This window comes from Cynocephalus volans, chromosome X (genome assembly GCF_027409185.1).
Source record: "Cynocephalus volans isolate mCynVol1 chromosome X, mCynVol1.pri, whole genome shotgun sequence".
Taxonomy (NCBI): domain Eukaryota; kingdom Metazoa; phylum Chordata; class Mammalia; order Dermoptera; family Cynocephalidae; genus Cynocephalus; species Cynocephalus volans.
The window spans coordinates 63616122-63630839 of record NC_084478.1 but is presented as its reverse complement, the minus strand read 5'-3'; the positions used below and the strand labels follow the sequence as shown (position 1 = coordinate 63630839).

Here is a 14718-nt window from a genome sequence, read left to right as displayed (position 1 = left end):
TCCCTATATAGGATCCGAACCCGTGGCCTTGGTGTTATCAGCACCACACTCTCCCGAGTGAGCCACGGACCGGCCTTACATACTCAAATTTTCAATCATTCACAACACAGTAAGAAAATTATTAGGAAAAGTGGACTACCACGACCAAAGATGTTACAGACAGCACACAATTCTGAGAGGGACAGCGATGATTAAGGAGTGGTTTTCTTTAAGAGACAATTCTACTAAAAACAACATGGGAATAGAAGTAATTTTCAGTGTCCAAGACACATTAAATGTATGGCTGTGATTCCAAATTGCCATTTAGTATGTTTTATATCATAGGATATAAAAACTACCACCCGTCTATGGACTATTAAGCTGACACCCAGGACAGTTAAAGCCTCCCATAATTCAATATTCCACTACTTTCTGGTTGTCCCTTCAAAATAAACAACCAGCAAATGATTTCACCTCTTAAAAAAAACATTTACACTTAAAAAATGGGATGAGGTGGGATTCCCTCCTTCTTAAAAATGTTGCTAGAACGACTAAAAAACTTGCATTTACAAAATAGTTGATAAAAAATATTCCACTGGATTGTACAAGGGGTAACAGGGACCTCTGATAAGACATCGTATATGATATTAGTCAGACTTGGCTTCTTTCTCTCCTGCTTCATCAGAGGCTGGACTGTCCTCATTTGTAGTTTCTCCATTTTCTGCAGGTAAATCTTTAGGTTCCTGGTTAGTCACTTCGGCCTGTTTGCCCTTTGCCCCCCTTTTCCTTTTGGTTTGCACTTTCTCGTCTGAAGATTTATCCTTTGCTGCTGCCTTTCGACTTTTGCAGGAGCAGTTTTAGCTGACAACCTTTCACATGTGGTCTTGGGCTCTTTCTTCGCTGCCTCTTCGGCTGAACTGACCTTCCTCTTGGGCATCTTGGCAGTGGGAAGGATGCGAGCAGAGAGCCTTCACGCAGCTGGGCTGCCTGGCCACTGCCACTCCTCCCATGACCTTAGCTGCTGGGACCCCCTTTGCCCATTTTTAAAATTATTTGTTTTCTTGCTATCCAGTTGTTTGAGTTTCTTACATATTTTGGATATTAACCCCTTATCAGATGTATGGTTTGCAAATATTTTCTCCCATTTGGTAGGCTGTCTCTTCACTCTGTTGATTGTTTTTTCTGCTGTGCAGAAGATTTTTAGTTTGAGGTAATCCAATTTTGTCTATTTTTGCTTTTGTTGCCTGTGCTTTTGGGGTCATATCCAAAATATCATTGCCCAGACCAATGTCAAGAAGCTTTTCCCTTATGTTTTCTTCTAGTAGTTTAACAATTTCAAAGCTTATGCTTAAGCCTTTTGATAAATTTTGAGTTGATTTCTGTATATGGTGTGAGATAAGGGTCTAATTTCATTCATCTGCATGTGGATTTCCAGTTTTCTCAGCACCATTTATTGAAGAGACTGTCCTTTCCTCATTGTGTGTTCTTTGTACCTTTGTCAAAGAGCAATTGATGGCAAATGTGTTGATTTATTTCTGGGCTTTCCATCAGTCTATATTTGTCTATTTTTATGCCAGTACCATGCTGTTTTGATTACTATAGCTTTGTAGTATATTTTAAAATCAGGTAGTGTGATGACTCCAGCTTTGTTCTTTTTGCTCAAAATTGCTTTGGCTATTCAGGGTTTACTATGGTTCCATATGAATTTTAGGACTGCTTTTGTATTTCCATGAAAAATGCCATTGGTATTTTGATAGAGATTGCATTGAATATATAGATTGCTTTGGGTAGTATGAACATTTTAACAATATTAATTCTTCGAATCCATGAACACAGGGTATGGTTCCATTTATTTGTATCTTCAATTTCTTTCATGAAAGTTTTATAGGTTCAGTGTACTGATCTTTCACCTCGGTTATATTTGTTCCTAAGTATTTTTTTATTTTTGATGCTATTGTAAATGGGATTGTTTTCTCGGTTTCTTTTTTGAATAGTTAGTTGTCTCAATGAAATTTAAGCAGTTCTTAGGAACACAAAGACATAACTGAGGAAGAAATCTTTTTTAAAGTTTTATTTAATAGTTTTATTGATATATAATAGACATATAATAAACTGTATGTACTTAAAAAGTGTAATTTGATTAGTTTCGACATATGTATACATACCTGAAACTACCACCACCATCAAGATAATGAACATATCTATTACCTCTAGAGGTTCCTCTTGACCCTTTCTTATCCCTCCCTCCCACCCTCCCTGCTGCTAAACCCCAGGTAACCACTGATCTGCTTTCTGTCACTCTGGATTATTTCTCATGTTCTAGATTTTTATATACATGGAATTATACAGTATGTATTGTTTTACCTGGCTCAGCATAATTATTTTGAAATTCTCTCCCAGTCTGTGATATCTGTTTTCATTCTATAAACAACATCTTTCAAAAAGTTGCAGTTTTTAAATTTGAAGAAATCCAATTTACCAATATCTTCTTTTCTGGAAAGTACTTTTGGTGTCATATCTAAGAAATCTTTGTCTAACCTAAGGTCCTAAAGGTTTTTTCTTTGTTTTTGTCTAGAAGCTTTATAGTTTTAGGTTTTAAATTTAGGTCTTTGATCCATTTTAAAACTTAATTTTACATATCATGTGAAGTATGAGTTGAAATTCAGTTTTATTTTTTACATGTGGATATCCAATTGTTCCAGCACACTTGTTTTGGAAGAGGATTGCTGAAGATGATCCTCTTTTCACTAATTACCTGCACACTTTTGTTGAAAATCAGTTGCTGGTATATGTATGGGTCTACTTCTGAACTTTGTTCTGTTCCATTGATCTATTTGTCTATTGTTGCACCAATACCACACTGTTTTGATTATTGGAGCATTATAATAAGTCTTTTTATTAGCATATTCATTATTACAAATTGTAATTATTTTTTGTGCCCCTTACCCAATTTCTCCCTAAGCCCCCTCCCTCCCCCTTTCCCACCTCTAGTAACCATAGATTTGTTCTCTCCTGAAAGTTCACATATTATGCGCATCGGCAGACGATGCCATGGTGTCCTGTGGGCAACTGCCAGGGCATGCCCCCTATAATAAGTTTTGAAATCTGGTAGTCATCAGACTTCTAACTACATTCTTGTGTCAAGTGGTTTTGCCTACACTAGGTCCTTTGCATTTTCATATGAATTTTAGAATCAGTTTGTCATTCCCCCAAAAAGAACCTGGTGTGATTTTGATTGGAATTGCGTTGAATCTATAGATCAATTTGGGGATGACATCTTAACAATATTGAATCTTCTGACTCATGAACATGGTGTATCTCCCTATTTATTTAGGTCTTCTATTTCTCTCAGCAATTTTTTGTAGAAGTCACTGTGCAATCTTTCACATCTTTTGTCAGATTTACACCTAAGAATTTCAATTTTTGATGTTATCATCAGTGATTTTTGAAATTTGATTTCTGACTATTCCTTGGTAGCATATAGAATACAACAGATTTTTGTAAATTGACCTTTTATCCTTCAACCTTGTTAGACTCACTAGTTTTGGTAGCTTTTTTTTTTTGTAGATTCTATCTGATTTTTTACATAGATTATAATCATGTCATCTGTGAACTAAGAAAGTTGTATTTCTTCCTTCCAACCAGGATGCTTTCTATTTCTTTGTCTTGTCTTATTGAGCTGGCTAGAAATTCCAATACAATGTTGAAGAGAATGGTGAATATAGGCATCACTGTCATATTCCTGATCTTAGGGAGAGAGGCATTAAGTCTTTCACCATTACTTATGACGTTAGCTGTAGGCTTTTCACAGATGTCCTGTATGAGTCCATTTTTGTGTTGCTATAACCGAATACCTGAGACTGGGTAATTTATAAAGAAAAGAGGTTTATTTGGCTTATGATTCTGGAGAAAATGGGCCTGGTATATGTCTCAGGCTGCTTCCACTTGTGGTGGAAGGCAGCAGGGCAGCCGGCAGGTGCAAGGAGATCACATGGCTAGCGAGGAAGCAAGCGGGTGGGAGTACCAGGCTCCTTTTGACAACCAGCTTTCCTGGGAAATAACAGAACAAGAACTTACTTGCCACCTCCCCCAACCCCCCCCAGGGCATTAATCTATTCATGAGGGATCAGCCCTCATGACCCAGACACCTCCCACTAAGCTCTATCTTTCAGCATGGCCAGATTGGGGATCAGCTTTCAAAATGAGTTTTGGGAGGACAAACATATCCAAACTCTATCATGTCCTTTATTAGGTTCTGGAAGTTCCTTTCTATTTAGTTTGCTGAGCATTATTATCAGTAATGTATATTTGATTTTCTTTTTTTTTTTTTTTGGTGGCTGGCCGGTACAGGGATCCGAATCCTTATCCATAACACTGCAGTGTAACCAACTGAGCTAACCAGCCAGCCCCAGATAGTTGATTTTGTCAAATGCTTTTCATGTACCTATTAAAGTATAGTGCATTACATTGATTTTCAAATATTTAATCAACCTCTCATTTCTGGGATAAATCACACTTGGTCATGATGTATTATCCTTTTGATATGTTGTTGGATTTATTTTGCTAAAGTTTTGTTAAGAGCTTCTGCATCTATTTTTTTGAGGTGTACTCATTTGTAGTTCTCTTACATGTTTGTCTGGTTTTGGTATCAGCAATTCCGGCCTCACAGAATGAGTTGAAAACTATTCTCTCCTGTTCAATTTTTTTGGAAGACTTTGTGTAGAATTACTATTATTTGTTCCTTAAAAGTTTGTTATTATTTCCCAGTGAAGTCATCTAGGCTTGGAGTTTTCTTCATAAGAGAGTTTTAAACTGAAAATTCAACTTCTTTAATAATAAAGAGCTATTCAGGTTATCTATTTCTTCTTGAATGTGCTGTGGTAGTATCTTTGAAGGAGTTTGTCTATTTTGTCTTTGTTGTCAAATATACTGGCATAAGGCTGTTCATAATATTCCCTTATTATCCTTTTTTTTTTTTTTTTTTTTGGTGGCTGGCTGGTATGGGGATCTGAACCCTTGACCTTGGTGTTATCAGCACCGCACTCTAACCAAGTGAGCTAACTGGCCAGCCCCAAACCCTTCTTTTCTAATATAGGCATTCAGTGCTATAGAATTTCTCAAAAGCACTGCTTTAGTGCCATCTCACCTATTACGTTTTTTTCATTCAGTCCAAAATACTTTGATTTCCTTTTTGAGTTCTTCTTTGACTCATGTTATTTAGAAGTATGTTGTTTAGTTTCAGCAATTGGATTTTCCAGAGATGTTTTTGTTATTGATTCTAATTTCATTCTACTGTGGTCAAAGAACATACTTTGACTTGAATCCTTTAAAATTTATTAAGACTTGCTTAATGGTCCAGAATATGGTCTAGCTTGATAAATGTTCCATACGTATTTGAAAAAGATGTGTACCCTGCACTTGTTGGGTGGAGTGGTAAATGTCAATTAAGTCTAGGTAGTTGATAGTTTTGTTCAAATCTTCTATACCCTTACTGATTTTCTGTGTACTTGTTCTATTAATTATAGCTGTAAACTACAATTGAGGATATGTTCATTTCTCCTTGCAGTTCTATCAGTTTTTGCTTGATGTATTTTAAAGCTATGCTAATAGGATCATAAACATTCAGGGCTGTTATGTTCTCTTGATGAATTTACCCTTGTGATGGAGCTTGGATGTGTTGTCCCCTCCAAAACTCATGTGGAAATTTGATCTCCAATGTGGCAGTGTTGGAAACTGATTGAGTCATGGGGTCGGATCCCTCATGAATGGATTAATGCTCTCCCTGGGGGAGGGGGGAGTAATGAGTGAGTTCTCACTCTGTTAGTTCCCGCAAGAGCTCGTTGCTTAAAAAGACCCTGGCACCTTCTCTTGCTTCCTCTCTTGCTTCCTCTCGCCATGTGATCTGTCCATACCCGCCGGCTGCCTGCCACTTTCCGCCATGAGTAGAAGCAGCCTGAGGTCCACGCCAGATGCAGCTGTTCCAGAATTGTAAGCCAAATAAACCTCTTTCCTTTATAAATTACCCAGTCTCATGTGTTTCTGTTATAGCAACACAAAACGGACTAAAACAGAAAATTGGTACCAAGGAGTGGGGTGTTGCTATACAGATAGCTGAAAATGTGGATGAAGCTTTGGAACTGGGTAATGAGCAAAGGTTGGAGGAGTTTGGAGGACTTAGAAGAAGAGGAAAAAGACAAGGGAAAGTTTGGAATGTCTTAGAGACTTATGTGGTGGCGAGCAGAATGCTGATAGAAATGTGGATAGTAAAGGCCATGCAGATGATGAGGTCTCAGATAGAAATGAGGAACTTATTGGGAATTGGACAAAAGATCACCCTTGCTACACCATAGCAAGGAACCTGGTTGCATTGTGTCCATGCCTTAGGACTTTGTGGAAGGTGGGACTTAAAAGAGTTGTGAACCAGAGCATTTGGCCAAAGAAATTTCTAAGCAGCAAAGCATTAAGAACGCTACATGGCTACTTCTAACAGCCTACTCTGAGTTATGTAGCAAAGGCATGATGTAAAGCCAGAATTTAAAATGGAAGCAGAGCATAAAGATTTGGAAACTTTGCAGCCTGGCTGTGCGGTAAAGAAGCAGAGAGCTGGAGAACAATGCAAGGGTGAAGCAGATAAACTGGTTGCTAAAGACATTATCTTGGCGGTGAGGCAGCCAGATGCTAATAGCAGAGAAAATGAGAGGAAAGCCCTGAAGGCATTTGAGAAGTCTGGAAGGGTGCCCCACCCATCACTGGCCCTGAGGCCTAGAAGGACTGAGTTGTCCCAGAGGACAGACCTGGGGCACAGCTGTCCTCGGAAACCTGTTCTCTGCATCCCAGCTGCTCTGGCTGGAGCAGCCCTGCCTCAAGCAGCCCCAAGTGTGGTTTGTGCAGCAGCCCTGGAGAGTAGAGGCCCGAAACATTGGTGGCCTCCAAGTTGTGTTAAGTTTGCAGGCCGGCAGGATGTGAGAGCAATGGAGTCATGGCAGCCTCCACCCAGATTCCAGAGGATGTATGGAAAAGCCTGGGGACCCAGGCAGAGACCTGCCGCAGGGGTGGAGCCACCACAGAGGCCATCGACTAGAGCAATGCTGAGCAGAAAAGTGGGGTTGGAGCCCCCACAGAGAGCCCCCACCAGGGAAATGTCTAGTAGAGCCAAGGCAGCAGGGCTGCCGCCAGGATCCCAAACTGCAGGGCCACTGGTAACATGCAACGCAAGCCTGGAAAAGCCATAGGCACTAGTGTGGCCCACTGGGCTGTGCCTGGCAGAGCTGTGGGAATGAGGCTGCCTGATGCTTTGGGGGCCCAGATGCCCAATTGTGCCCAGGATGCAGGACTTTGTGTCAAAGAACATTATTTTGGAGCTTTAAGACATAATGTCTTCCCTGCTGGCTTTCGGACTTGTTTGGGGCCTGTTTTTCCTTTCTTCTGGCCTATTCCTCCCTTTTGGAATGCGAATGTATACCCAATGCCTATTTCACCATTGTATCTTGGCAGTAGATAAATTTGGTTTTGACTTTTACAGGTTCACAGCTGGAAGGACTTTTGCTTTTGGTCTCAGATGAGACTTTGGACTTTGGACTTTTAAGTTGGTGCTGGAGCAAGCTAAGACTTTTGGGACTGTTGGGATAGAATGATTGTATTTTGTATTTGAGAGGAACATGAGTTTTGGGGGGCCAGGGGCAGAATGGTGGAGTTTGGATGTGTTGTCCCCTCCAAAACTCATGGAAATTTGATCCCCAATGTGGCAGTGTTGGGGGCCAGCCCATGGCTCACTCGGGAGAGTGTGGTGCTGATAACACCAAGGCCACAGGTTCGGATCCCATATAGGGATGGCCGGTTAGATCACTGGGTGAGCGTGGTGCTGACAACACCAAGTCCAGGGTTAAGATCCCCTTACCCATCATCTTTAAAAAAAAAAAAAAAAAAGACAATGTGGCAGTGTTGGAAACTGATTGAGTCATGGGGGCGGATCCCTCATGAATGGATTAATGCTCTCCCTGGGGGGGGGAATTAATGAGCGAGTTCTCGCTCTGTTAGTTCCTGTGAGAGCTCGTTGCTTAAAAAGACCCTGGCACCTTCTTTCTCTCTCATTTCCTCTCTCTTGCTTCCTCTCGCCATGTGATCTGTTCGTACCAGCCGGCTGCCTGCCGCTTTCTGCCATGAGTAGAAGCAGCCTGAGGTCCATGTCAGATGCAGCTGTCCCAGAATCGTAAGCCAAATAAAACTCTTTCCTTTATAAGTTACCCAGTCTCAGGTGTTTCTGTTATAGCAACACAAAATGGACTAATACACCTTGTATGATATTAATATAGCCACTCCAGCTTTCTTTTGGTTAGAGTTAGCATGGTTTTTTTTTTTTTTTTTTTTTTTTTTGCTGCTGGCTGGTATGGGGATCCGAACCTGTGACCTTGGGGTTATAAGGCTGTGCTGTAACCAACCAAGCTAACTGGCCAGCCCTCAAGGCCCTTAACTTTAATTAATTGCATCTAAAAAGTCCCTTTTACATGCAAAGTAACATTCACAGGTTCCACGAATTAGGACATGGATATCTTTGGGGAGCCATTATTTAGCCTACTGTATACTCAGTTACGAGTTAGACTAGTTATGGAGAAGGCAAATTCACTAGGTCCTAGATCTACTGAGGCCTGTCCCATCCAGATTTGTGTGAATTAACTTGCTCTTTGGACACGAGTCTCTAAACTGTTTGCCTTTGTGTTAGATGACTAATTTTGGTCCAATCAGCTCTGTCCAAGATGGCAGGGATCAAGGGGTATAGAATCTATATGACTAAACCCCAACTTAGGTTGCTTTCTTCAGGGATAAAATTCATTAAGAATGCTTACAAAAGGATCTTTAGGCACAGAAGTCAAGCAACGTGACCAAGAGTATGAGTCGTAGAGGCAACCTCACAGGTTATAGTCCTGACCTTGTTGCATGGGCCTTGAACTGTCTTAACCATTCAGCCTCATTTTTCACGTGTCAAATGGAGCTAATAGTATCTTCATATGGTTGTCATGAGAACCAAATATAAGGTAGTCCATGTAAAAGGCTTAATAAGGGCCTGACACTGCATAAGGGCTCAATGAATATTGTTGCTTTTATCATTTGAAGACTTGACTAGTCCCAAACAAGTCTCCTAGCTTGTCCTACCAAGAGATTTGGTTTTGGCTGGCTTTCCTAAGAGACCTAAGTAGCTGTCTGGTCTTTGCCCATGTAGTTAGTTCTCAGTCCATCTTTGAGGACTGAGGGACAAGACATTGCCACAGATTCTGTCTCAAAGATGCAGGCAGCCCTCTTTGATCTTGTTCATTGTTATCCCTGTGGGCAAATCTGATTAAAAAGATTGAGTGGCTACAGTACTACACACAGACAACAATAGCCTTGTGAACACCATCGCTGGTTTTACCTCTATGGCCACCTGTTTGCAGAGCTGGGGGAAAGGGGAAGAATTAACCAGAGATCATTTTGGAAAGTAGAAGAGAAAAAGTTAGGGTGAAAAGAGGAAAGGTCTGTTACCAGAACCCTGGTAAATATACCAGGCTTATCTGAAGCAGGAATAAGTATTTAATGTTTTTTTCACTAAGCAGCTAAAAGATCTAAAGTGGCAACTGTCCAACCTGAAGTGTTTTTCTCTTTTGAGGCTGAAGTGACTAATTCAATGAGACTATACAATAATGAGACCCTTTCCATGTGTGATTTATGAGTACAGCTTCAACAGCCCAATTCCATCTTTCCAGCTTGTTTATAACTTTTTTTTGTTGTTGGCTGGCTTGTATGGGGATCCAAACCCTTGACTTTGGTGTTATAATAATACTGCGCTCTAACCAACTGCAGCTTGTTTATAACCTGATATTCAGTTATAATAACTGAAATTGAGAAGGTGGGTGGAAGGAGTAGTGAGGGGAGGGGAAAGAAATTTAAAGCTTGGGATGTTCAGGTCTTGAGGCTGGAATGCTGAAATCCACCTTACCAAGATGAGAAATGACCGGTGCTCTGAGAGTTTATCAGGATGACCTATGTATTTATGCAGCATCAGGTCAAAGAACTCATCAGTGACTAGATAGGGCAGGGGACACCAGCCTACGGCTTAAGCCTCCCTAACCCCAACTCATTTCAAGGACAACCAGCCTGTCTTCAGGTCATGCAATTTGTTCCAATCCATAAAGTAAAACCAACCAAATTCTCAGAAGCCTCCTATAACAGTGCCAGGTTGAATGTTACAAAACTCCCTGCATAGGAATGACTGCCTCAGAGTGGGTCTTTATTAACTAAAAGTTACCTTAAAAAAAAAAAAAAAAATCAATACACAATCACTACTTTCCATAAAATTTAAAAATGGCTTAATTAAGGTTGTGAAAAATCTAACAAAATTTGTTATATTTTAGGGCCGGCCCGTGGCTCACTCGGGAGAGTGCGGTGCTGAGAACACCAAGGCCCCGGGTTCGGATCCCATATACGGATGGCCGGTTCGCTCACTGGCTGAGCGTGGTGCTGACAACACCAAGTCAAGGGTTAAGATCCCCTTACCGGTCATCTTTTAAAAAAAATAAAATTAAAAAAAAAAAAAAAATTTGTTATATTTTAAATAAGATATTCTGAAAATATCACATGAAAGTTATTCAGTGGCAAATAAGTTTTTACTCCAAACATCTTTTTTTTGGGGGGGGGGGCGGGGTGGCTGGACCGTATGGGGATCCGTATCCTTGACCTTGGTGTTATCAACACCACACTCTAACCAACTGAGCTAATCAACCAGCCCTACTCCTATCATATATTTTTCCTCAATTCTTAAGAGTCAGCAAGCGTGCTGAGAACTTTAAAGACCTGGAGGGAAGAAAACCCCCCAGGACTGTGCATTCTCTGGTCCATTCTCTGAATTTGAAAGTTTCTTCAACACAGAGAAAGGTTCATCTCCCATTGGAAGTGTACACATTAGTATAAACCCAATAACTTTTGTTGGCTATAACAGGGTATATTTGTAGTTTCAATTCTCCAGCATTTTACCTAACAATTTACCACATCAAAACAGTCATCCAGTAAAAAGAGAGAGAGAGAGAGAGAGAGAGAGAGAGAAACAACCTCACCTTTTATCTATCTTCGTTACTGATTTACCCAATGACTTTTGGCAAGTATATTTCTCAAACATCATGAAAATGTTGAAATGCCCTCAAAATCTCCCATGACAGCACATAACCCCTATAACATTAATATACTCATGTGACTCCAAACAGAAGGAATATTGTAAAGAATACATATTTAAGTGATGTCTGATCTAAGCCTTCTGAACCTTGTCACTTTAGATAAGACCCATTTCCCTGGTGATTATTTTTATGATGATCCTAAGGTCTTTATCTTACCAGTCTGATGAAATCATGATTTCTGAGTAGTGTCCAAGTACAGAGAGTTCTCTTTGGCCCCAATATCGACATGAATCATGAATCTGTGCTCCTAAACATTTAGTTTCTCCTCCTCCTACCTCTCTCTCCACCATCTATTTGTTTTGTTTAGTGAATACGATTTTTTAAATATAAAAGAAACATATGAAGATTTTCTAAAACCAATATGCCAAAATAAAAAATGGCCACACTGACAGTAGTTAACAGTTTTCATAATTTAATGAAAAAGTGTTGGTAAAAAGGTGACATTTGAAAAAAGACTGAGTTTTTCTTGGAAAACTGGACTACATAGGACAAAATGAAAAAATTAACAAGGTTAAGAGGTAATACTTCAAACAACAACAAAATGTAGCAAACACAGTTTGGAAAAATTGAAATTTATACAACTGAAGGCTCCTTCATTTACCTAGGAAAATCCTGTAAAAATATTACAACTATATTTCCCTGACTGGAATGATATTGTCATCAATACTCTCCCGACGGCATTACACGTGGAATTTGGCTGAAGCACTGTTTCGATGTTTGCTTTTCCTCCCACTCAGAACTGAAAGGCATGAAAGTACATAGGCTACTGCACTGGCCTCTTACATAAGGAGTTTACAATACAGCTCCACTGTAATTTCATTACCATGAAAATGTCAGATGACTATCTAGCCCAGGAGAACTCAAAGAAAAAGCACGAAAACCTAGGGCTTAAATACAGGAAATTCTCTTCCTCATTTTGGATGGTCCATAGCTTCTTCCATTCACACAAAGTACAGGACACCTACCACACACGCTATGGCATGTTCACACATGTACATAGGCACAAAAAAACCCCAAAACATTTTGAAGATGTAGCCAAAGGAGAGGCACAATACAGAAATTTCCAGAAAAGGAGAAAGCAAACAGCAAACGAACCCATTACCAAGGTTACAAGAACAAAAGTGGGGAAGAGGAAAACTGCTGAGTTTTCCAAACCACTGGAGAGAGGCCCCTGCCTTGACTGGCAACTACTGCAGCGGGGCTATTTCACCAGTAAGAAACTTTCAAAATCGAAAATGGCCTCTTTTGTCTGAAATTTCCACTACACTTTCCCAAACTAGAAGAAAGAGAATATTAATTTAAGGCTAAGAAGAAAAGAGAGCTGAGAATTATAGTCTGCCTCACATTTTAAAAACTGTAACATCTTCCCTTTCTTTAAATGGGAAGCAGACATGTTTTTATCCCCCTCCATCAAGATGTAATTATTCTCTTCCTCCCAGAAATTAATCAAGGCTGATAGTTTGGGAACAAGGTGTAAGCAACTTCTGAAAAATAGCTCCAGCCTTTTTGTTTGAGAAATTTCCTCAGATTCAACGTTGATACAAAGCTAAATTATATCCATGTGTTAAACACATGCTTTCAAATTCTGTTTGACAATAAAAATCTGTTTCAAAATTAAAGCAGGTAAGAATACTCAACCTCTGCATTTCATTATATTTTAATTATACCTCAATAAAAATTTTTATAAACATTAAAGCAGGTATACAAAAACTGTCAGCCAAACGTATTTTAGTCAAACTTACTTGAAAATAACAACACAAAAACCCTGACCTGGTACAAATACCCCAGAAATGGTCTCACTTTGGGAAAGGCTCTGGGATCCTTCAAAAATGCCTAAAAAGAGAGAATAAGAGCATTTTCCTTGGATGTAGTACTTTTGTACTTTTGTAAACACTATCCACAAGTTAGCCTTTTACGCTTGTTAGCTGGGTGAAATAGTTACAAGTGCGTCCCCAACAAGCAAGTCTAGGAACAGGCACTGGACACTTATAAGTGTTAGGAGCATTCACTCAGTAAGCTAAGATACTGTGAAAGGAACTCAACCTTGTGCAAAGCAAAGGAAGAGGGTAGTGAGTTTGACAGTATCTGAGATGGTGGTCTCCTGGTCTCTCCCCTGAAGAGGGTTTACAGATACCAGGGGAGTTAGAAACGTCCTACAGACAGGAGCTCTGTGAGTCACATGCTGTAGCTTCAAAAGTAAGTAGTTTTAGTGTCTGATAATTGTGGTCTCTTGCAAATCCACTAGCAATACAAGGGCTCAATACATATACTCATCAATGTGTTAATATAACTGGAAAGCTGCCTTAAAGTATTTACTGAGCAAATACTCTGGGTCCAGCTGTCTCCAGCAGCCTCTGACAAACAACCCTCCAGACAATCTGTAATTTCTGTAATGTGCTTGTAAAAACTAGACTCAAAACATTTTCAAAAGGAGTAAGCCGTTTTATTATGGAAAATTTTCACTGCAATTCCTCCTAACATATGCTAGAATCCTTTTGGTGTATGGGTTTCCCCTAATACATGGAGCAAAGGCAAAAGTTGGGTTATCCTTGGGAGTTTCTGATCACCTTTGCATTGAACTGTCGGAAAGGGGATGTGTCTTGCTTTTACCATGACAATCCCGTCTAGAGTCATGGGGAGGATTTTCCCTATCTGAGCTGTCTCTCCTTAGCCTGACTTTTTCTTTATTCCCATCGCTTTCTGCTTCTGAATCACTTAGCTCCAAATCTGGGCAATACCCATCATTTTCCTGATATGATGCTCTCCCTGCAGACTGCCTGAGAAGCTGCCTACCCCAGAACTGCTCCTTGGGGCTCACATTCTTGGGTGACTTCACACAGCATTGGTCCTCTGTGTTCCTTGCCCACATATTGGTGGCCTCTTGAAAGGACCTGCTGAGGTGTTCCATGGCAGATTTTCTAAAGCTGCCCTGACTAGCCAAGTGGGAGCTGAGCATGGGCTCCTGGTCACAGAACATCTCACTAGGGCTGTCTTTCTGGGTGACACTCCCAGACCAGCTTCCCTCCAGGCCACTGGATTTGGCAAACTTGGAATTAGGCTGACTTTTCCCATTCCCAATGGAGGACTGTCCATGGAAGGGAGCCTGAAGGGCCAGAGGCTTTTCCAGCGAATGCCCATGATAGAACTCCAAAGGTGGAATTCTCCAAGCAGGACTGGAATCCTTTGCTTCACTCTTAGAATGGCTGAGACTGGCCAGCAAACAGTTGTTCTTGCTCTCTAGTGGATGCCTCGAATACGATTTCACTCTCATTTCTAGTGACTCCTGAGGCACCTGCATGCTCCTTATATTGTGAACAGAGGAGGTGCTGTCAGGAGAGTGGGGTCGCTGATCAGTCTCTGTGGAGCTGTTCCTGCAGTCTTCTGGGGCTGATCTGGGCGTTTTTAACTTAAAGGTAATTCTTGGTTGTGGGTTAAACAGTGCGTTTTCTGGTACACTTGTCAAAGGAAGTCCTGAGATCAAAAAGAAAGATTCATTTTAACAACTGATTTAAATAATGGTGTCTGTGCTTATGGCAGA

General features: G+C 40.4%; 1 protein-coding gene and 1 pseudogene across 4 annotated transcripts in view; both read right to left on the bottom strand.

Annotated features, from left to right (window-relative positions):
• Positions 1-626: 626 nt before the first annotated feature.
• LOC134366662 (non-histone chromosomal protein HMG-14-like) lies at positions 627-916 on the bottom strand (annotated as a pseudogene).
• Positions 917-13082: 12166 nt separating this feature from the next.
• Positions 13083-14718, bottom strand: part of JADE3 (jade family PHD finger 3) — a 133972-nt gene continuing 132336 nt past the window's right edge. For all 4 annotated transcript variants that reach the window (XM_063083551.1, XM_063083552.1, XM_063083554.1 and 1 more), the window contains one exon: positions 13083-14651. In XM_063083551.1, the coding sequence (XP_062939621.1) occupies positions 13744-14651 (908 nt within the window). In that variant the 3' untranslated portion in view covers positions 13083-13743. The remainder of the gene's footprint in view (positions 14652-14718) is intronic.